The sequence below is a fragment of the Heterocephalus glaber genome, unplaced genomic scaffold (genome assembly GCF_053883595.1).
Source record: "Heterocephalus glaber isolate CG9 unplaced genomic scaffold, H.glaber_assembly_v1.0 deba00001481, whole genome shotgun sequence".
NCBI classification, from domain to species: Eukaryota; Metazoa; Chordata; class Mammalia; order Rodentia; family Bathyergidae; genus Heterocephalus; species Heterocephalus glaber.
In genome coordinates this window covers 35,487,862-35,510,488 of record NW_028258317.1, presented here as the reverse complement: position 1 = coordinate 35,510,488, position 22,627 = coordinate 35,487,862, and the positions used below count along the sequence as shown (strand labels likewise).

Here is a 22,627-nt window from a genome sequence, read left to right as displayed (position 1 = left end):
ACAAAAGAAATAGTTAAGTATTCTCTAAAATGTAAGGAAAAACAAAGAATTCACCTAAAACTTGACATGCCATGTCAACATATAAATCTTGATTTTGCTGTAAAGTTAATCCCCTGTTGGTTTAAGACTTCCCATAAACACTGTCAATACAGAATATCTGTTTAAAAAGAAACCTTCATACAAATACCACTAATCATATTAAACTGAGGTCAATCTTGACAAAAATTATCATTTCACAGAAATATACAAATATGTAAATAGGGTACACCAACTCATGGCTTTTCTGAACTGTAATATTGAGTTAAATTTCTCTTATGTAACTTTTTTAAGTGTCAATTTATCAATACAAAACAGCTTTAGCAGCTTTACAAGTTATTCCACTTATCAAAGTATGCAGAAACACATAGGCACATACATACGACTTACACATAATACATATGTATAATTAAGGAAAAATAGCCTCACAAGAACATGAAAACATTTAGGTTTGTAACTTGTATAAATAAATAAATAAAGTGCAGATAAACATACAATTCAAAACTAAAATTCAAACCCATTATGATATTTTTTCTTAGGTAATCCTAAAATGATACATATTTCTTCTACTCTCTGGGGGAAAATCAGACATATGAATATTTTATAAAAGCACAATGCAAAATCAAAAAGCTGTTCCATACATCCCCATTTTAATCTGGTACAGATCAACTTGACTCAGATCGAATTATGAAACAATCTGGAATCTCATAGGTAACATTCAGGATCACAACTGAAGTCAGATCACACACACCCTAGTAACTGTGAACCTAAAAGCTGCAAAGGTGAAGGAGGTAGCTGGGGCTCCCCAGCGGGAGCTCTGGTATCCAGGACAATCTGAAAACTGGACACACCTGAGAGGACTGCAAAGCCAAGAAACACTCTGAAATCCTGAGGATGCTTATGGTTTCACAACAAAGTCCCTTTATAAGATCCACAGCCCAGATGACTTGCATCTTTAAACAGCCTCGTTTCCACAATTCCTGGTTTAAATCACACTGGAAACCTCTGGCTGCCAGTGAGTTAAAATGGTTCGGCTCAGTCCTTCTAGATGCCAAGGCGGGTGGGGGTGGGGAAGACCTTACTTAAGTTTGTTTTGTTTTGAACTCCTAGGACCTTCTGCATTCCAAAATCGCATCCCTCTGACTAACATGAGCCATTATTACGGAGAGATGGTGAGGGGAAAGGAGCCAGGGAGAAGAATGAGGGAGTAGGAACGGTAACATACAGTACCATGAGCCGCAGAGGCCTCCCCGCCAGCAGTGCAAGGTTAACAGATCAGTCTCGGCCTTCGGGCAGACAGCAAACAGCCTGGGAGGGGGCACGAAGAGGCCGAAAGGAAGCCTCTCTGGGCAGTTTACACAAGAAGGCAGCTCAGCTCCCTCCTGGCGCATTCCTCCTCTCTATCTCCCAACCTCTTTGCGTGTGTCTTGTCATATTTTCTTCAGCTGTTAACTGTCCAGACTGCGAGACTTTAAACAGCCACAGTTGAGGAAAAGCGAAACCCTTGTAAGGGACCATCACGGCAGATCAGCCTGGTGCGGGTGGTAAGATTTTCCAAGGGAAGTGCTCTTCTGATAGTTCCTGAGTGTGCAGGCGCCCGCCCCCACCCACACCGCCACACTCCCCTGGAGGCAAGCGCTGCAGCCATAAAACATTCATGCAACTTGGAATTTTAACACAATGCCATTTCCCTAGTTTAACCTGAAAGGAATGCACTAGTCACAACAGACTACATCATCCTGCCATCAAACCCTGCCAAGGAACCGCTTTCTTGGCTGCGCCAGCCAGCTCTGACGGGAAAGAAGTACACAGACCCACACACTGAGCACAGAGGCCACCTCTGCTTCCTCAGCCTTGCCCAGGCACACCCGCTCTTGGACGTGACCCCTGGCCCCTCGCATTGTGACCAGCTTGTGAGGCATGTGTCACCCTGGAACTGCGCACAGCCACACACTGTGAGGGCCATTTGCCACCCCTCTCACAATCACCCTGGACAGCAGCCAAAGTCCTCTCTTATTCTTACTGCTGCTATTGAAAGTCCTAAGTGTAAATGTGGAGATGTTTTCTCCTTGAGTTGTATAATATTGTGGTTTACTGCGGTTTTTTTCTTTTGCTTGTTTTGGACTTTTAGAAACAAACTTTACATTCACATTCATAAGTAAGTTAGGATGACTCACAAATGGTTTGCTTTGGGGACTGCTTATCAAAGGTGCCAGTTCTTTCACATTTAAGTGGCATTTAATTTAGACTTACAGAATACAAAAACAGAAATAATTCAGATTTCTCCTGAGAATTTTACAGAAAAATTCAAATGTGATGAATTCTGGAACAACCATTTAGCCATTTCTTTCATGTGGCTAAATATCACAAAACAAGAGCACTAGACCAACAACAAAAAAAACCCCTCATATTATTATTGACTTATTACTTGTGCAAAATTCTACAGCAATGTGTGTACACCCAATTAAAACTTTACATCATATTAAAAGGGCTGGGGGTGTGGCTCAATGGCACAGTATCTGTCTGCTTTATTCAGGACTCTGGGTCCAACCCACAACACTGAAAAGGTCTGAATCACACGAGTAGTTCATACACTGGCATGGTGGTACATGAATGCAATCCCAGCTACTCAGGAGGCTTAAACAAAAGGATACGGCAAGATCAGGGCCAACCTGGGCAGTTTAGCATGACCCTGTCTCAAAATAAATCTTAAGAAGGGCTGAAGATCGCACTCAGTTCTGGAGCACTTATGTAGCATACACAAGGCCCAGGATTCGAGCCCCTGTGCAGGGAGAAGAAAAGCAAGAAAGAAAACCAAAAGATCACAAAAGGTGTTCTTCATTTGAAACTTGTTCCCCGCCCCGCTTTTTTTTTTTGGCAGTACTTGGGATGGAACCCCAGGGGCTGGCACAGGTGAGATAAGCACTCAGGGACTGAGCTTTCTTCCCAGTCTCAAGGCTCTCAATTGTTCAATCTGCTGCGATACCAATGTGGTCCTTTATGTATTGATTACTGTGCCAGTGTGGCCAGGTAGAGCCAATCACAACAGTATTAATTTTTGTACATTACCAGAAGCCACCATTTTGCACCCCCAAAACATCCCTTCAACTTCTCTCTCACTACTAAAGTATGCCTCTCAGATTTTCTTACTAACTGACTTCTCATTCATAAACTATTTTTACATGAGGCACTTTCCTTGGCAACCTTGTCCTATTACTTTGTCTTAATTTTCCTCCTTTCTCTTGTTGTCACTGGTAGCTCTGAAACGCAGTGAGTTTCCTCCTCACTCTGACCTGAACTACAGGCAGGTGAGTGGTGTTCATCCCCAGAGAAGCAGAAGGTATTCCAGCCCTCATCTCCAGAAGGGAGGACATGTCCTCTGCCTGTAACAGATGAAAACATCTTACTTCATCTAAGGGACTCCCCTAAAATACAAAATGGTGATCTCAAAGCAAGTTAACATGCACATATTAAAAAACTAAATTGTCTTCTTTAGCGTCATTCTTATCTCCTTAGTAACTGGAATTAATCTTAAACCCTAGTTAAGACTTTTTCTCTTTCTTTCCTTTAAACAGACATTATCATGCCTTGAAAAGTCATTTTAATCCCTTCACTGAAGCCAAGCCATGCTGACTCTAGAAGAGAGCATTTAATTTGGGGGAAAAATTACATTTGATTGGGAGGATCAACCCAACACGGAAGCAAAGGTTATCAAAACCTATTTAAACATTTCCATTTCAAAATACAAATGCTGAAATCAAACTGAGTTTAACCTATATGAAATATACAATACATTTGATTTTTTCAATTAATCTGATTATCAATGTACATATTCAAATTCAATTTTGATGTTAGCAGAACAACCTACTAAAACTGAACACAAAACCATGTAAAAACCATGAGATTAAAATTTACAGAAGATAATTTCTGCCTAAATCCAAACAGGTATTCTCTTCTGCTTATATTAACATGGTAATCCCAAAGTCTCCAGGACCAATATCCAAAGGAAGAAAACAGTACACATTTGAGGATCTGTCCACTGAGCATTCCTAAGAGTCTCAATTTTAATGCGTGTCTCCAAAGACCTCTAGAGTCTGGGACACATCATTAAAAGATGTGCGCAATCTCTGAACAAATTGCGAGTTGATTTTATACTCTTAATTTACTCACAGCTATGGTACTGATATATCACATAATAGGAAACCACAGCATGCTACAAATACCATAGTGAAATACACTCTATGAAACTGTATCATACAAGCAAGTAGAATCAGAACACAGAACTGGTTGAAGAAAAAAGTCACTGAAATGTTGTTACAAAAATCAAAATGCCTTGCAGAAATATTGACTAATCACAGTAGGTAAAGGAAAGATTATCAAATTAGTGCTCATGATCAATATTTCCATTTTCCTTGAAACAAAAGAAAACTTTACTATGTTAAATGACATTCAGAAGTAAGTTATCTTTAAGTTTCTGGAAAGCAAATAAATGGAATTTTTTTCATCAACTTCTACTACAAAGATATGCACATGCAAACATGTTTATTTCTTCTCCACAAGACTATATTTGGAGCAATGGGATTGGCTATATCAACCAAAATACATAACACTGAGTGAGAGAAAACCTCAGAGATGAGAAAGGAGAGGTAGGGACAAAAGAGAGGACAGAAAAGCGGAGACGGTGTAGGATACAACCAAACAAGGAAAAGCAAGCAACGGAATGGGAGGGATGATAAAAAGTGAGAGCAAAATGTGGAGGATCAAAAAGGAAAGAAGCAGGGCCAGGGATTTAGCTCAGTGGTTCCGCCTCCTGCCGAAAGCGCAAGAACCCGAGTTCGATCCCTGGTACCAAAAAAAAAAAAAAAAAAGAAAAGAAAGAAGCAGAGAAGTCAGGAAGGAAAGAGGAGAGAACAGAACAGGAAGACTGAAGAAAAAAGAGATGGCAGGGAGAGAGAAGGCACTGGAGCCCAACAACACCAGCAAGGATCAGGCAGCTGGCCAGAGATGCTAATTCAGCGCTTTAACAAATCAATGCCACTTGAAAAGTACAATGCGAGCCCTCACTGGGTAGACGTCAGGGGAATGAGAAAATGCATTCTCAAGTATTTCACATTAAGAGGGAATAATGTGTTAATTTATAACTCTTCACCCTATACACTTGGATTATCTATCTGTGTCAGCGATTTGACTTCTTAAATTTATCAAAAACGCACCCAAAGGGAGGCAGCTCTGGCTTCACCACTGGGAAATGGAGGTTTAGGAAGAGCCCATCCTGAGCAGTACTGGTATTCTTTCCACTTCCTAGCCGGGTGAAGTCTTGGTGGGGGCAGCAGGGAGGAGTGAGTGCCCAAAGGAAGTTCCAGGGAGGAGGGGCCTGCTGGTCCAGGCCCTGCAGCCTGTGGTTGATTGCATTAGGTGCCATCCGTCAAAAGTGACACCGACTAGAAAGAATAACTTGAATCAGCAACCTGAGCTACCATCAACAGAACATACTCCACAGAAACTAACTGAAGACTCTCAGCACACCCAGAGGAAAAGAAGCTGCTGACAGTGGGACTGGAATTAAACAGTGCTTTCTCAATGCCATCAGAGTTCCACAGACAGAGATTACCAAAACAGAAGGAAAGAGAGACCTCATCCCACTGTGTTTGGTTGATTTTGACACAGGAAGGAGAAACGTTAAAGAACTGGTATTCTATCCAGCATGTAAGAGCCTTATTAGAAACAACACTATTTACGAAAACCTTATTTTATGAAACAAAATTCTTGTAATTATTTCCAAATTATGCTTTAATGTAAATTTTAATCTGATGAGACAGTAATTTTGTTGCCAAAATTAATCCATTACCTGAGTTAAGTTTTGAAGGTGTAAGCACTGTCAACATACAAAGGCAAGTGTATTAAATTTTTGAAATAAACAGAAGAAAGCAAGTTTCAAGAAAGTGTTTAAAACTGTGCCTTCAAAGATATAAAAAGAGAGCCAGGCATGGGACCTCATACTTGCATTCCCAGCTGCTCAGACAGCGAGGCAGAAGGACACATTCAAGGCCAGCCTGGGCAATTTATGAAGACCCTGCCTCAAACTAAAATTGAAAAGGGGACTAGAGATGTAGCTCTGTGAATCCCAGGCTCAGTCCCTATTACACGGGGGACAAAAAGACTGGATGGGAAAGTGACTCTACAAGGAAAGTAAAAACCTAACCAACCTATGAGTTTCAGGTTAAGATTTCTAGGACTAAAGGCAGTATTTTAAACTCTGGGTGTATTTTTATTTGCTATTTGTCCAACTGTAACAGAAACAGACATTTCCTCATTTTTTAGGACATTCAAACGTAAATGAATGCTGATGAATGGAAATGAGATGCTTTACATGATGGGCAACATTTAACATTTAGTTGGGATAAAGAAGGCAAAGTTACCTCATTCACTGAACCTGGAATCTCTTTCCTTAAACTGGAGACAAACAGAAATGAAAGATAATGATGGACCCTCCATCGGCATCTACTGGCTAAATACAAATCTTACAGACATACTCCAGAGAGAATGCAAATGTTCTTTCAATCTTGTTTTGCACCTTTCCTATGATATGGTATCACTTAGGGTCAATTTTTAAAATTAATATTGATTAGAAATTAAAATTACAATACCCAGAAATGTTATAGCTACACTGACTCAAAGGGTCAAAATACTCAACACGGTATAGTTATTTAATGAATTTTTTTTCTTTCAAAGGAGGTAATTAATGAGGAATTTCCTGGTTCAAATAGAGTCCTTTGTCATGAAAATCTCAGAAAATACATATTCTGTGTCTGAAGTGTCTGCAATGGGAGAAATATATACATATGCTTTCCAAGGCCTCTGTTTACGCCTCAGAGTAGGATTTATGCTATCCCCAGTTTTTTTTTTGTATGCATTACCATTCCTGCCTGTCCCATCCAAGCCACCTCCACATACACAATCTATTCTTATCATTATGGTACCATTAATCCTGGCTCTCCTCCCCCTCCACCTAACTCACCTAAGGGGTTAAAAGACTTCAGTACATTTGTGACTTGTCAGTGACATGTAATACCCGGGTCCTTCAAGCAATCAACTTTTACTTGACATGTATTTGCTCATCACAGGACCCACATTACTACTGGGAAAATGAAGAAAAACCTAAATTAACACTTGACATTCAATATGGTCAAGTCCTTAATTGGCTGGGCTTCCTGAGAAAGCAATTTTCTATTCCCCAAACTGTTCGTGTGTCATGTGTGGAGTGCAGCTCTTGGCCATCACTGCTGTCCCTCGCTCCCTCTAATGAGAGCAGATGAATTAGTGCTACGTGACACGATTTGAACAGGCCTTGCTCCACTTCCCCTCCCCCGATCTCTCTCCTGTACCAGTGACAGCTGTGTGGCCAGAGGAGGAAACGAAGAGAATACAAGAGCAAAGAATCCTGTACAGGGCGATCATTTTTTTTTAAATGAACCTTAAATGTCTTGTTGAAACTCCAGAACAACAGGGTCATTTAATTGTGGAGGTGGGGAAGGGGGTTGTTACAAAGATCAGGGGAATTATCTGGCTATGGTTGATTTGGGTTGTATTAAGATCCAGCATGTTTCTTCCTTTCCTGGCTAGTTGCAGTATTAGATTGCACTGGTCTAATTAAAATGGAATTTACATCCACTTAAAAAGTTTTTAAAGGTCTGGAGAATGGGTCACCTAGAAAAAATATTGAACAGCATGAAGTGATTATTATTCTAAAATAAATACACTTCTGGGTTCAAAAAAGAAAGACCTTTCAGCATACATTTAGGTCAGAAAGAACCTGCAACACAAAACTCTCACCATATCAAATTCTCAAATATTGTTGTGTCTGAAGTCAATGCTAGCCATTCCACTTTAAATTCATTTATTTAGTTCTCTTTGCTGAATTACTACAACAAAAAATATTTGATCACTGACTCCATTCTATGATTTTGGACAGAGAGGGAGTTTATCTACTCTAGCTGTGCCCGTCTAGCTCAGTAAGAACCAAAGGAAAAGATGCATGGAAGAATGCAGTACAAATCTGTTCTACTCAAAGATACTAAAAGGTAAATTAAAGGGATTTCCCAGAGTCTTTACTTTCCTGATTTCAACCATGAAGAAAGAAGAAACTCTAAATGCCAAACCAAAACTTACTAGGACAAATGGAACCAAGGGGTGGAAAAGTATGTGGCTAATCAAACATTTTAGAATTAATTAGACCCCAAGCTACGCAGTCAGAAGCACCTTAGCACTTTGGATCTTTACTCTGCTTTTTTCGGAAGACAAGGTCTCACTGTGGTGGCTGGGGCGACCTCTAACTCACTACGTAGCCCAGGCTCCCTTAAACTCATGATCCTCCAGCCTTAGTCTCCCAACTACTGGGATTCTAGGTATTGGCCACCCATCCTGGCTGAATCTTCAGTCATTTTTGTTTAGGTGAAGGCCAATATAAATAGGTGACTCATGTGTAAGAACTTAATCAAGAGAATACTGGTGCCACCAATATCACTTTAAGCACACAAATTAAAAACATTTTTCTAGTATAGTTCTACTGCCTCAGGTAAGTAGTATGATCACTTAATCATTCCTCTATAATTCTAAATATGACAAGCAGCTTTTAAGTAAAACTCTTAACACTGTTAAGTTGAAGATACCAAGAGATGGGTAAAGTCCACTTTTGTAGTATGTATAAAGTTATAACCTGATTCCAAAAGTCCTGTTTCTGTTTTTTATTTGTAGGAAACAACATGAAAAGAAATGAAACTTTATAAGGTTTTTTTCCCTTAAAAAAGGCAAAAGCACCATTTTAAAGTATTGTGACACCAACAGAAGATAAACTACAAAGGAAACTTTTCTAAACACCTTGAATTTTCAAACTTCTTGAAACATTAGTATTTTCAGGTAACGGGAAAGGTCTAAAAGATGAAAATAATTCAAAGGTATTTTCACTGACACAAAAGAACACAGTAGACACATACTTTGCATAGTTATCCTGTCCATGGCCAAAGTACGGATACCTCAAGAATCATTAAGATCCCTTTCAAAAATACACTTGAGAATGGGCATTCTATCAGGTGTTTAAAAGAAATAAATAGATGATTTGGTATTCTGTGAATGGTACTTAGTCTAATACATCCAGTTAACTGCTACTGTAGCATTACAGTCACTGAGCATCAAAGGGCAGTGTCTCCTGCCAATAGCTTTAGGGTGACCTTTAAGATGCTGACTAGTCCATCAAGTTCCATCTTTGAGATGCAAGGGAATGACAGGGATGGTTTATTAACTGAGGTAGGTGAAAACCAGGAGGCTACAAAAGGGTAAGCACAACACATTTAGGAAATAGGACTTCCTTTCCTTAAAAATATACCAGGAGAAGCCAGGGATTTAGCTCAGGGGCAGTGCACCTGCCTAGCAAGCATTAAGGTCCTGAGTTCAATCCCTGGTACTCAAAAAATAAAACAAAAGTATACCAGGAGATCAGGCTGTGCAGTCCTGTGGCTTTCCCCAAATCATTAGTCTTCTATGATGAAAAATACCCAAGCACTAGCAATTTTACATATCCTTTTTCCTCCCTCAACTGCATTTTTTAATGACAGCAAAGAAACGGGGAATGGGATGAATTGGATCAATGACTAGAACTCTAGGAATAAAGCTGGAAAAGGCTGTTGATATTGTCTTAGACTTGCTTTTTCTTTTCTTTCTTTTTTTTTGGGGGGGGGGGGATAGCCTCTCGCTTTGTAGTACAGGCTGGCCTTGCTTGACCTGTAGCCCAGGCTAGTCACAAACTCAAGGCGATACTCCTGCCTCAGCCTACTGAGTGCTGGGATTTCAGGTATGCACCACCACACCAGCCTTGTCTTAGACTTTTAAACAAATTGGGACCAGTGCTATTTTTATCTAGGGATAATTTCCAACCATAGTCAACAGAATGAATTTACAGAATTCAAGAAGGCACCAACAATGGGTCAGAAGAACAGCTCTGTACTAAACACAAATTTCAAGGGTCACCTGTAGAAAATCAGACTATGAAAAGGTACTTTTTGATTCAAGAAAGTTAACTATGACTATTGGCAAAATGACATGCTTAAACTTGATATCCTCTTAAAGATGAGCCAAGCTCTGAAGTTCATGATAAACTTGAAATGGTTCTATGGGATGTTAGGGCTCAATGTAGATGCTTGTTGCCACTGTCATACCTATACTGAAGTATGTCAACTTGCAAATGACTGCATTAATAGCTCCAAGGTATTTAGAAAGCTTGCCCTTCTATTTTCTATTTTTTTAATTTAGAATTTTACTTTGAATCATAAGCTGCATTACAGTTCTAATTTGGATAGCACAGCTAAAATTAAAATACTCTAGTTTAAAAAGGGAAAATGTTCGCCACCCACTTTGTCCATGTTACCTTCACATTATACCATTCTCAAAAAGTATAAACACAGCAGAGCACAAAATGACTGTTTTCAAATACCCTGGCATATGGAACAATAAAATTACCTATCAAACACAAGGCCTACATGTTGTTTTATAAAAATTAACAGCATCTAAAAGAGTGTATTGTTTTATCCTCCACTTGTCATCATCCCTTTACTTCAGCGCTTTCCTCCCCTTGTATTAAAGATATTTTATCTAATTCCCAGTTGAAAGGTTTCTGCAAGTGTTAAGTCACAGCTGTGTTGATGCTGAACTTCTTGAACAGATCACACCAGTGTCCTTTGACACTGACAGATGCTTCTCTATAAGCTGCACCAGATCTTGATTTGAAATACCTGACTTATTAGAATACTCTTAGTGTGCATCTCTGGTCTTTTCTCCAGTTCAGCTATGCTGTACAGTTTGGGAAGTAGACCAACAGCTTGTTATATCTGTAACAGAGATGGGTCCCATCTGACCAGCTTCTGACACTGTCCAGTGACACTGATCAAGAAGACCCTAGACAGAAGCTAAGCACACCTAGCCCCACACGCAGATCATTTTAACAAGATGTTCTTGTTTCCTGTTCCCACGAAAATCCATAGCAGGATGACCTTCAATTTGAAATTCAAACCAATTAATTACCTGTTCTGTTGAAAATGTTGATATCTGATTTGCCTGGAGAATTTCAATTATGAACAGATTATTTCTTTTAAAGAACCCCTTCAAAAAGTATAGACAGACATTGAAAACCTCATCTTATACAATATAAATGACGTTTTCTTGAAGCCAAAATAAAATACAGGCCTTGCAGGAATTAGTATGGGTAAGTTTCTCCCCTTGTGGTCCATCTCCTCCTCGTGACATCATAATCAATTGCCTGGTAAATTATAACAATCTCTCAAAGGTTCAGGGCCAAGAGTCTACTGCTTAAAGGTGAGATGAAGCTTTTTATAGTTGAATTCAGCTTTTCATCTACCTCAATTACACAAATCATAAGATTCTTTGCAGAAATTAGAAATCTTTTCCTATAATTCTAAAATTCTTACATTTCCACTTTTATTCAAATCACTTGACTATTTTGCCAATACATATCCAATACGATCTGGATATGTGTCATAAGGAAAAGACTATATATACATCAAAACTAACAACACAAGAAATACATTTACTAAACTATTTAATGGGGGATGGGTCAGTACATTCCAGTGGGGAACTCCCAAGATGAATGATCACATGCAACGAAACCATTATCTTCATCCATTAAAATATTATGTAAAACAGAGGTTTCTATCTGGCAGCCAGTGGGATGAATATAGCCTGCAGATGAGATGTTTGGACCACACAGTTTTTAAAATATTTGAATAAGTTGCCAAGATTTCAAAATCAAGAGATTTCACATAGAAACTGGATTTCTGGCTTCATATTAAAAAGCAGATGGGGATCTGGCAACAGGAGCCTGCATTCTCACCTGGCACTAACTGGCAGGACCAAGGAGTAAGGCGGCTTCTCAACCAGGGTCAAGACACATGTTCTCTGTCATACACAGTACCTGCCAGCAGCCCCGCCACAGGCTTTCATTTTCACCACCCCCACGGGTCCCTTGTAGGCCACTCTCGGTCTTTACACTTTCATATTAATCCAAAGAAAGTTTGCAGAGTTTGTGACAGAGAAATACAAGGTTCTTCTAGAAAGAGAGATTTCAAAATACATACTTCATGACTTTATACTATGTAATACAATGGGTAGCAGACTTCACCTCAAGATACAATCTTTCCTTAAGATAGTAGTGTGAAGCAAGGAAGACTCATTATCATAATTTTTAAAAGTTTTAAATAGCAAATCCAGAACTGAGCCTAGCCTTATATACTGGTGCAATACTTTTACACTAGTTTCTAATCAACTACATTCTTCTCTGTAGTCCAGAAAAGATGCACATGTCAAGCTACTACTCAGATCTATATCCATTTGTCTCTTTCCATGTTAACACCTCTGCAGTTTCTTGCTAGCACTATCATGTGCTTAAGTGAAAGCGGATCCTAATGTGAAAATAGGATATGTCTTCGAGGTAAATTGTAAAAGTCAACATTTAAGATCCATGAATATTATCAAAACAAATACTCATCTTTACTGGCTCCATATATATGCCACCATCTGACATTTATACTTATATTAAATAGCTATTATCGTGGGTTCAAATGACCCAACAAGTCATGGCATATTTCTTTAAAAACTACTATTACTTAAAAGCAGATGTCTGTGGAAACTTTCACCATAGACTTCTATTTGCTTTTGCCCTTAACTGAAGGAAGTGGGCAGAGAAAATATTTAATGTTTCATTATTTCTAATCAACCACAATACAACATCATTTCTAACTATCAGTAGATTTTATAACAAATTAAAATAACCTATTTTACAGAGGGAAGAAAGTACTTCTTCATTTCATCCAACTATTTTAAAAATGGGTTATCTCTGATGTATTACCACAGGCAAAAAACGCTTAAATATTCATGCAAATTGTACCAAGTAGGCTATGCCCAGCCATATACGAACTCATTAGAGTAAGATGTAAACTACTGCATAGTATTTCTTAAATTATGTTTCATCATTGGACCATATGCTTGAAAGATTTTTTTAATTAATGTTTCCTTCCTCAGAGAAACATTTTTCTGCCATTTTTATCTACAGAAAGTAATCCTTTGAACATGACATTTACTTCACAATCAGATTTTAATGCCTAAATTCTCTTGATTCTTGACAGCTTCGACATCTTTAAGTAAACAGTTCAAAAAGTCATAATGATCATACTGTATTCCTTCACTCCTACTTGGAACAGGAAAGAAGATAAATACTGAATATTAACTCCATGAATGCATTTTTAGGCATATGTGACAGTATGATATATTCCTTATGGGAAACATTCTTCCTGAATTTTCATTATATTTGAAATTTGAACAATTAGAAACAGACACCTGGAATTCAGTTATTAATTTATCTCTCCCTTCCCCTTTAGTACTTCTTTTCAAACCATTTCATAATGTGCTTCCTAAATTGATAATTTTATAGGATAGCATGCATATAAAGGGCCCAGAACCAATATTCACATGATCATTTAAAACATCGTGCCAAAATCTAAGATAAAATTTATTAAATTTTTTTTCATTTTTATTTTTGTACCAGGGATTGAACTCAGGACCTTGCACTTGCCAGGCAGGTGCAGTGCCTCTGAGCTAAATCCCTGGCATTTAATTTCTTTTTTAAATATATGGGCTTATTTTCTTAAAACTTCTTACTAAAATGGTTAATAAAAAATAAGAATTCTAGGAAAAAGGGGCTGAGGAGGTAGCTTAGTGGTAGAATGCTCACGTAGCATGCATCAGGCCTTGGGTTCAATCCCCATCACCCCCAAAAGATTCTAGGAAAAGTATATCTCAGTATATTCATGTTGATGTGCCTTCTGTATCTTTCTAGAAAGACAGTTTTGTGAAAGAATGCAGTTCTCTCCCATGACGACCACAGCTTCCAGCTGGTCTCCTCAGGTTCACATACAGCAGCTGACTGCAAATACGCGAAGCAGCCCGGAAGCCTCCTGATGGTGCCTTTTGTGTTTTCACTGTATTGTTTTAAGATGAAAATAAAACATAAAATAATAAATGTTTAATTTTATTTCATCTGTACTGAGAAAGGTATTGGTCTCACTTAACTCCTTTCTAATGAGCACTGATTTCTGCAATTAAGGAAATCTTCACATAGGCTTCTTTTGAGTATCATTTTTGCATTCTGAATTTGTAAAGAAATAATATCAAAAGTGCAAGAATAGTGGCACATTCAAGAGCAGTGGGTCATCAGAATCCTCAGAAAGCAGGCACCAGTTGGTTTATTAAAAATTATTTAAAATAACTATTTACACAAGTCTACAGCCAACTTTTCACTTTTAACAAAAGGGTATTTTTAATATACTGAACACCTAGGCCTCTTTGGTCATGAGAAAACCTGGAACATATTATACATGCATGAATGTGGCCAGGATGCAGGACATGGGATGTGCTTCCTATCAACAGATTAACACTTCATTTTCATTACTCTAATTTCACCACAAGCTGTGAACACTCTCTTTTTCTTATTTGAACAACAATGGTGCATGAAAAGTCAAGCTGACAGGCTAGAGGGGCTCATTCTATGCACAAAGCCTTTATTCCTGAAACACATCTCACCTGTATTAAGCCAGAGTTCTGGCCCCCAGGCTGGCTACTGAAACCAGCTCTCCCCGATATTGGACATCTAATCCTTCCTATCCACATTCCTTTTTACTTTACAATAAATGTCAAAAATAAGGTAAAAATGAAAAAAAATCCCTCTCCACAACAAACTCTATGTAGTAGAAAATATAGCTATTAATACAATTTAAGATTCATTCAGACCCGTGATTACTGCCAAACGTGTTCAGAAGAACCAAAGTAAAGTGGCTTAGAAGGCAAATGATGAGACCACTCAAGTTGAGTCAGCATTTCATCTTCATGTCTCCTTTCCAGCTTAATTCTTACTTGAAATGTTTAAACTCAAATTTAAAAACCTGAAACTTATTTGAAGAAAACTGTTATTTCCCTCTTGTTGGAAGTGGAAATTTACAGAATAAGAAATAATAATGCTATTTCCCAAAGAATGACACTGAGCTTCATCAACAAAGCTCTTCTCAAAGAGTAAGAGGTCCATGCAGTCTAGGGCATCATCATCATGAGATTCCTAGCATGGGGACACCTTTTCAGGCAATCCTCACTGCCTGTGAGGCAACTGTTAACAAAACCTCAAATAAACAACACCTACAAATAAATCACTCAATTGTCGTCAACCAGCCAACAATGGAGTTACACACTTTCTGCGTGTCTATGCACCACATATAAATGCATTATCCATGGCAACAGGGGATTTTTTTGTATGTCCATGGCAAAACAGTAAGTCCTTCCCCTGAGTCTAGAGCAGGACTTGGGTTTTGGTTCTTTCTGGTATTCTAATATGTATACCTACAAATAAATAATCCAAAAAAGCAGAATGCGGTAATATACTAGATAAACTGGTGACTCTGAGTTAGGTTGTGACATGAGGTTAACAAATACAATGTTTACAGGCATTCTCACTGAAGGAAGGCTCTCATGAATATACTCAATTGTGTAATTATTCCCACATCCTCCAGGGCCATCCCAATCCTGTCCACTGCCCTCTGGCACTGGTGGAGGGCACCTCAGAGGGCGGTTTTCTTTACCCATGCCGGATTAGATGCTCCAAATAGTCATCCTAATGATGTTTAGTCAGAGAAACATTTTTTGCTTTAATTTTAATGGAAGGAGAAAAAATTATGAAAACCCTGCTAATGGAAGTTCTCATTTTAATATTAGTTTTGTTATTATGTTAAACCAGCTGAAAGTAATTATTTTTTGTTATGTAAAATATTCATTATCCTGAAATTTTTCTTTTAGACACCCAGTTCACACACTCTTATCAAATATGAACCCTGCAAAAAGTGTCTAGAGAACCAATAACCAGTAAAAGCCACCTTAATAAAGCTGAAAAATTCCTGACAGTCACACAAGAGCACAGCAGGTACACTGGAAGCTATGACTTTCCCATATAGAGCAATTTTTAATCGTGTCAATGTTTAACAATCTCTATTCCTTGTGAGACAATGAGTTAAAACTTACTAAATACAAAGCAATAGTGAATTCTCCTCCACTGTTATGTATGCTGCATGTTTTAAATTTCCATTTCATAATGTCACCCATTCCTAGTGGCACTCCTATCATTTCAATTCCTTTTTTAAATGTTTGAGTTAACTCCTACTAGATAGTTTGTCCAGAATCCTACATGCTACCTATTGTGTCACCCTTTACCTTTTCCTCCTTCTAAAGAAATGTAGATGCAAGTCTAAATGTATGAATGATAAATCCAGGAATTACTAAAAAAAAAAAAGAAGAAAGCAAAATCTCTCTTCAGTTAAGTACTTGCTTACACAAGCTAAGATCGAACTGAACTGCCTCTAAAAGCCAATGAATGCTAAGTCCAGGTCCCTGGTCACACATTTTTTTTTACCCTATCTATAATGAACACTTCTACAGCAAAACTGTAGGGTCCCTGCCACCACACACATGTTGGTGGCTGCTCTTTCCCATATCCGTGCCAGAACCATGAACTGGCAAAACTGGGCTTTGTTCAATTACTGTTAGTTTCAGGTACATTTCAATTCTTTTATAAGTGCCAGTGAAAATAAGAAGGAATTAGAATACGAGAAATGAGGGGAAAGGAGAATTAAATGAGAAAGAAATCAGGTCTATGAGACAGGAAATAGAAAATCAGAACAAACTAATCTTGTGTTTAGGTCACTAAGTAAATTTCTATCAACCAAACCGGAATAAGATTTATAAATCAACACCCCCCCCCATGACACATAAACACCAAAGACAGTAGCAAAATAACGTTACAGTCCAAAGTACTGAATAAATAAGATGTCAGATACACTCAAGGGAATACATTGCATCGATGACTAACTTACTACAGCAGTTCAAAATTATTTTATTTTTCTTTACAGAGAGAAATGAAAAACTGATGGGCTTAATTAAAGAAAAACAAAAGGATATTATTTTATTTTTAAAGGATCGATCCTTTTTTAAATTGGAATAGTGATTAATAAGCTGAGAATTTGATTTCTAAACTCACCAGTTTAATGCACTGTTTTTCCAGGAGCATTTCCATTAAGGAAAGCTCTGTGCATGAAGAAAAGATACAGCGCTTCTCTCTTCTGATCTCTGCACTCTGTGGCATACAATGCTACACGCAGTGTCTGAACAGAATGATATTGCACGCTGTCCTCACCCAAATGAACTCCAGTCATAAATTTTTCACCTAAGGGTTTGGATGTACACAATAAAATTTGTGAGGCTTCCTATAGGGAATGTACAAATTAAAAAAGAATCAATACTTTTATTTTTCCTATTCTCTAAACTTTCTTCTAAACCTGGGAAGGAAGAGAGCAGTACAGGTCATGCTCAATGAGGAAATGTGGGGACTCTGAATGTCACAGCCCTGGGCAACACCTGTGGTATGTCATCTGAACATATCACAACTTTTTCACCCTTGAGCTGCTCAGAATAAATTTTTCATCTTATTTTTCCTGTGTGTTTGTTTATTAGAATATAAAGGCTGTTAGTTCTGAATTATGCCCCTTCTTTTTTTCTCTCTCTTAAGTTTACAATGCCATCAAAGTTTCTTGAAAGGGTCCTGACTCCCTCTCTCCCATCTCCCAGGTCCCTCAGGAGATAAGGACAGCCAAGTAAATAGTGGGAGCCTACTGTTTTACTGAAAATAAAAATGGCATCAGCTCTGGCAGACAGGAGTGATATCCATCATTTCTACCAACCTTCTGACCAAGGCCTACAGAAGGGCAGTCACTGAGCAGTTAACAACTACCAGGAAAGGAATAAGAGGGTTTGCATGTGGTGAAGAGTTCACTCTCACACACATAACCAGCCCAGGCTCCAACCCTCACATGAAAGGAAACCTTGGAACCACTGCACCCCATGTTCTTTCAACATTAACAAAGAGTCACATGGAAAAGTTCTTTGACTAAAAAAGTTATCGTACAATTCACTGTGTCTTCCCTACTCTCACAAAGTGCTCTGACAGTATTCTATAGGGGGAGAAAAGGAGTTAATGCCAGAACAGTTTCACAGTAGGGTTCAAATTATTGACAGAAGATAAAAAAAATTCCAGTTTCTTCTCTTCATTTACTTTAATATACATTCTAATCTAGAGGGCCAGAATCAGAAAACACCTCTTGGCTATGCACAATCATTACTGGTTTTTATGCTTCTAAGGTACACCTTCTCAAAAGCTCTGCAGATTGATTGCACTGGACTCCATTGTAACTCTCAGTGTGTATAATGCATATAAGGTAGACAGAAGGAAGCACCAGGATTTTTGTTTTTCATTGACGTGGATGACGCCAGCTCACTATCTGTAACGGACTGTTCCTTTGGAATCAGCTCCCTGTGTCACAACGACCTGGCAAACTTGAATGCTTTCACTATCACTGGAGTCCTTGCAATCCTGCCTTGGCTGTGACCCATTCACTTTTGCCCCAACTTCTCGGAGATGCCTTACTCAGCATCTAATTAGTTAGGGAGGATTTGTGGAGGTTCTTAACCCTGACACAGGAGTGGGAGGCTATGCTCCTGTGGAAGCCCAAATCTGTCCTGGAACTGCATTAATCAATTTTCATAAAGCTATGCAGGAATAATTGGATTTATCAGTAAATGTGAAGACACATTCATAAATATAATTATTAAAAATATCTACAATTATAGATATCTGTACCTTTAGGGACTTAGTTTCCAACTGTGATTGCTTGATTCACCTTAAAAAAATGCTTTACAAATTATACAAACACAATGGACCTGTTTGCTGATGACAGAAAGGTGAGAAAATTAAGTAATTTTAAAATGATAACTTACTATGTTCAAATTCATTTAAATGTATCATGTTAAAAATAAACTTGAAATTTGTACAGAGATCTTTAACATATACTGCATACCCAGCTGAGAATATATGTGTACATGTTTTATTTGCATTAACTTGTACACATACATGTACTACCACATGTACATGACCTACTACTTTCCTATCTCATTACAATCATTACAGCTTAACCTGTTAAGTGATGTCTGCATGTTACAAAGTATAAGCCAAAACACAAACACCTGTCTCTATGCTACAATTCATATTTTAACAATTACCCAAACATGAATATTACATTACCAGAATGAATATTAAGGACTACATTTGAATATGTCTACTGTTAAAACTTCAAAATAAAATGTTACCGCTTAAAATTAGAGAGAGAGTGAAATCTGAGGTAAGAGCCTAGTAATCAACAGGCTAAAACTGAATGCTTCCTAATATAATTTCTTTTTAGCATCAGGATCATAGTTTGGTCAATCTAATCCATTTTTAGTAAGATATGTTTACCAAAATACACCAACTGCAGGGAGGGAAGCAAAAAGAAGGAAGAAAGAAAAAGTGCAGAAAGAAACCTAGCAATGGACAATGCTGGCAATGAAAGTCATTTTCAAAGACCATTAACTATCAACTGCTTTACTCAGAGCTGTGATTAAATCAGAATATTCATCCTGTGTTAAAAAGGGATGTCTATTTGAGTGGGATAGGGTTTAGAATAAAAATGTATGAACTATAAAGAAGAATCAAACCACAATATACAATTATGCATATGACTTACAAGAAATACTGTGTATGTACCTTTCAAATCGTTAGTGAATAAATATTCAAATCATTTTTGGAGAGGTATGAAGTCAAACAAAACCATCATTTTCATTTTAAAATACAGATCGCACAGAACCGGAGTGTATTTGTCTTTATAATGGAAAGAACCAAAGGACTGCTGGAAGAAAAATTCATATTGAGCACACTCTTAAATAGATGCCAGCATCCAAGCAATGTTATATGTTTCTTATATTTTAGTTATCATTTTCCTGAAAAGTGCTAGATTTTATACTAGTAAGAAAGTTTGCTTTGCTCTGCCATATCTCTGGTGAGCAGACGCTCCCGTATTAATGTAAATCGCTAATTTAATTTTTAGCTTTCTTGGTTTGCCCCTCACCTATCTAGGAAATGATTTCTCTGGTGATAACTAACATATCATGCTAATGAGAGAATCTAATGCACAATAGAAAAATGTCACTACTAATAATATTTGCATGAAGTTAAATAAAGCAACTGTAAGAGAATGTCAGACGGTTGTTCTTTAATAAGACACAGTTTCACAATGAAATTATGTTGTTAATTTTGTTACATCATTGGGTGAATCCTAAATTACTACATAATGATGCACAGAGTCATTTATAATTCTAACTTAGTATTTCATTTGAGTATGAAAAGAGACCTTATTAAGGAATCTACATTTTATTTGAAACAGGTTAAATACACCTCATCATTAATAAAAGGTAAATGCCTCTAGTAATGTGTGATATATGGACAATGGCCATTTACCTGTATGGTTTCCTTTCTGAAGATTTAAAAATAGATTAGACTATCCCATCTCTTGAGATAGCTACAAGAATTTTATTTGCTATCCTCTCAGCTATATAAAAATATGTATAAAAATAGAAAAATGACCTCTTAAAGTCTGGTTACAAAAATAAGGTTCCAAAACCAGGCTTTTCTTCTTCTTCTTCTTTTTCTTCTCAGTATCATTAAGCGATACTGAGGAAAATAAGGTTCCAGGAGATGAGGAGAAAAAAAGAGTGAAAGGTTTCTGGTCATTCTCAATCTGTCACTGATCGAACTGCCTCGAGAACTCCCTTTACAAAAGTCAAGACTTCTATCCTTAAAGGTTCTCAGGTGTTCATCTATACACAAAGAAATTATTCTTTTTGAGAAAATCATAATGTGGGAGAAAAAACGTAGAGAGGCAGGAAAATGGAGTCAAATAGTCATATCTCAAACTTTAGGGGAACATACCTAATCCCACCAAATCTAAATTGGCTTTAGACTGTGATGTCATTTTACTATCAGAAAGAATGAAAGATTTACATTTAAGGAAATCCAACTTTGGTCCCAGAAAAGATACACATTTTTATATCCCTATTTCCTAGTTAACCGGTAGATGATCCAAACATAGATTATTAACTTTCAGTATTCACAAGACATTTCCCACAAGTTTTTGTGCAGTTAAGTACTGATCCAAATTTTCTATAAGTTAAGTTTCAAATATTTTATAGTAGCCATGCAAGTCAGTCTTCCTAATTTTTAAAGAAGTGATCAGGAAAATCATTACAGTTTTATACTATTAAAGAAAACTTTTGGAAATAAAAATATGCCAAATTATACTACTAAAGAAAACTTATTAAAATAAAAAATATGCCCAATAGGTTTTATTCATTTTATGAGCTGAATAAATTTTTACTCAGACATTAAAATAATCACTTAAAAAATCTCTTTATGCCTTACAAATGAAATATACAGAATTCTATATACTTGATTAAATTTGACAAATTTTCATCTTTAACATAAGCTGGTTTAATGTGGATATTGAAGCTAATATTCCTCAAAACTGTTGGCTTCAAGAAATATCAAGAAGTGTCTCTCTTACACACATACACATGCACACTGAATCAACATTACTGACTATAAGGACATCAAATATATTAAACACGTAAACACAGATTTATACATAGTTTGAATTTAAAGTTTACACAATATACAAACTAAAATGTCACCTTGAAGGAAGAAAATAAGCCACACACATGTAAATTCACAACCTCTGTTACATGTTTTTCAAAATGCATAGAAAGTAGGTATTTAGTAACTATCACAGAAAAAAAGGGGGGAGAAGGAATCACGACATCAAAACCAAAAAAAAACCATATTTAAAAATACAGTTCATCCACAATACTTTTTAAATTTGTAATTGTTCCCTTTATCGTAGCACTGTTTAATAAATAATCAATATTACATAGTTTTATATGGTATCATTAAGGATAAATGACTTGCCTACATTTTTATTTTCTTCTTATAGTCACTGGTGCTCTCTATTATACATACATTCACACAGGCACACACAAATTAAATCTTTGTATATTCAAACAGCTGGATTAAAGACATCATGACAGCTTAAGTTGTATAAGTTTCTCTCAATGATTTAAAATTATTTCCCTAATTCATAACTTTACATAGTTTTTTTAAAGTAAAATGTTTTCTACAACTTAAAATGTCCTTAGATTCAAATCTACTTGGAAATGGGTTAGTGCCAAAGAAGCAATCTAACACCATCTATGTGGTTCAATAGCCATTTATCAATTGATCATTATCTCTATCTGGTTTTATTAACTCTTTTCTACCTAGAGGGAGACCTAAACCAATCTTCCCTTCCAAAACATACACACACACACACACACACACACACACACACACACACACAAAGACCTACACTAACTCAAGGAAAAGCCTGAAGGTGACATCTCATTTTTAAAGAGTGCCACAAGTTATCTGGTTCTGAGGTTAATGAAAACACACTTTGTGTTTGTTCCAACAAGGAGAGCTACCCAGGCAGGACGGCGCTCCAGACAACAGCTCTCCAAAGCCTTCCGCAGTGGCCAG

At 37.2% G+C, this 22,627-nt stretch overlaps 1 protein-coding gene across 11 annotated transcripts in view; it reads right to left on the bottom strand.

Moving 5' to 3' along the window:
* The window catches only part of Bnc2 (basonuclin zinc finger protein 2), a 429,028-nt gene that overhangs the window by 269,960 nt on the left and 136,441 nt on the right, over positions 1-22,627 (bottom strand). The window contains exon 1 of one of the 11 annotated variants that reach the window (XM_021252884.2): positions 1,267-21,388. The exons of the other annotated variants lie outside the window; for them this stretch is intronic. Coding sequence (XP_021108543.1) covers positions 1,267-1,269 — 3 coding nt within the window. The 5' untranslated portion in view covers positions 1,270-21,388. Of the gene's footprint in view, positions 1-1,266; positions 21,389-22,627 lie in introns of those variants that run through there. 11 annotated transcript variants of the gene reach the window in all.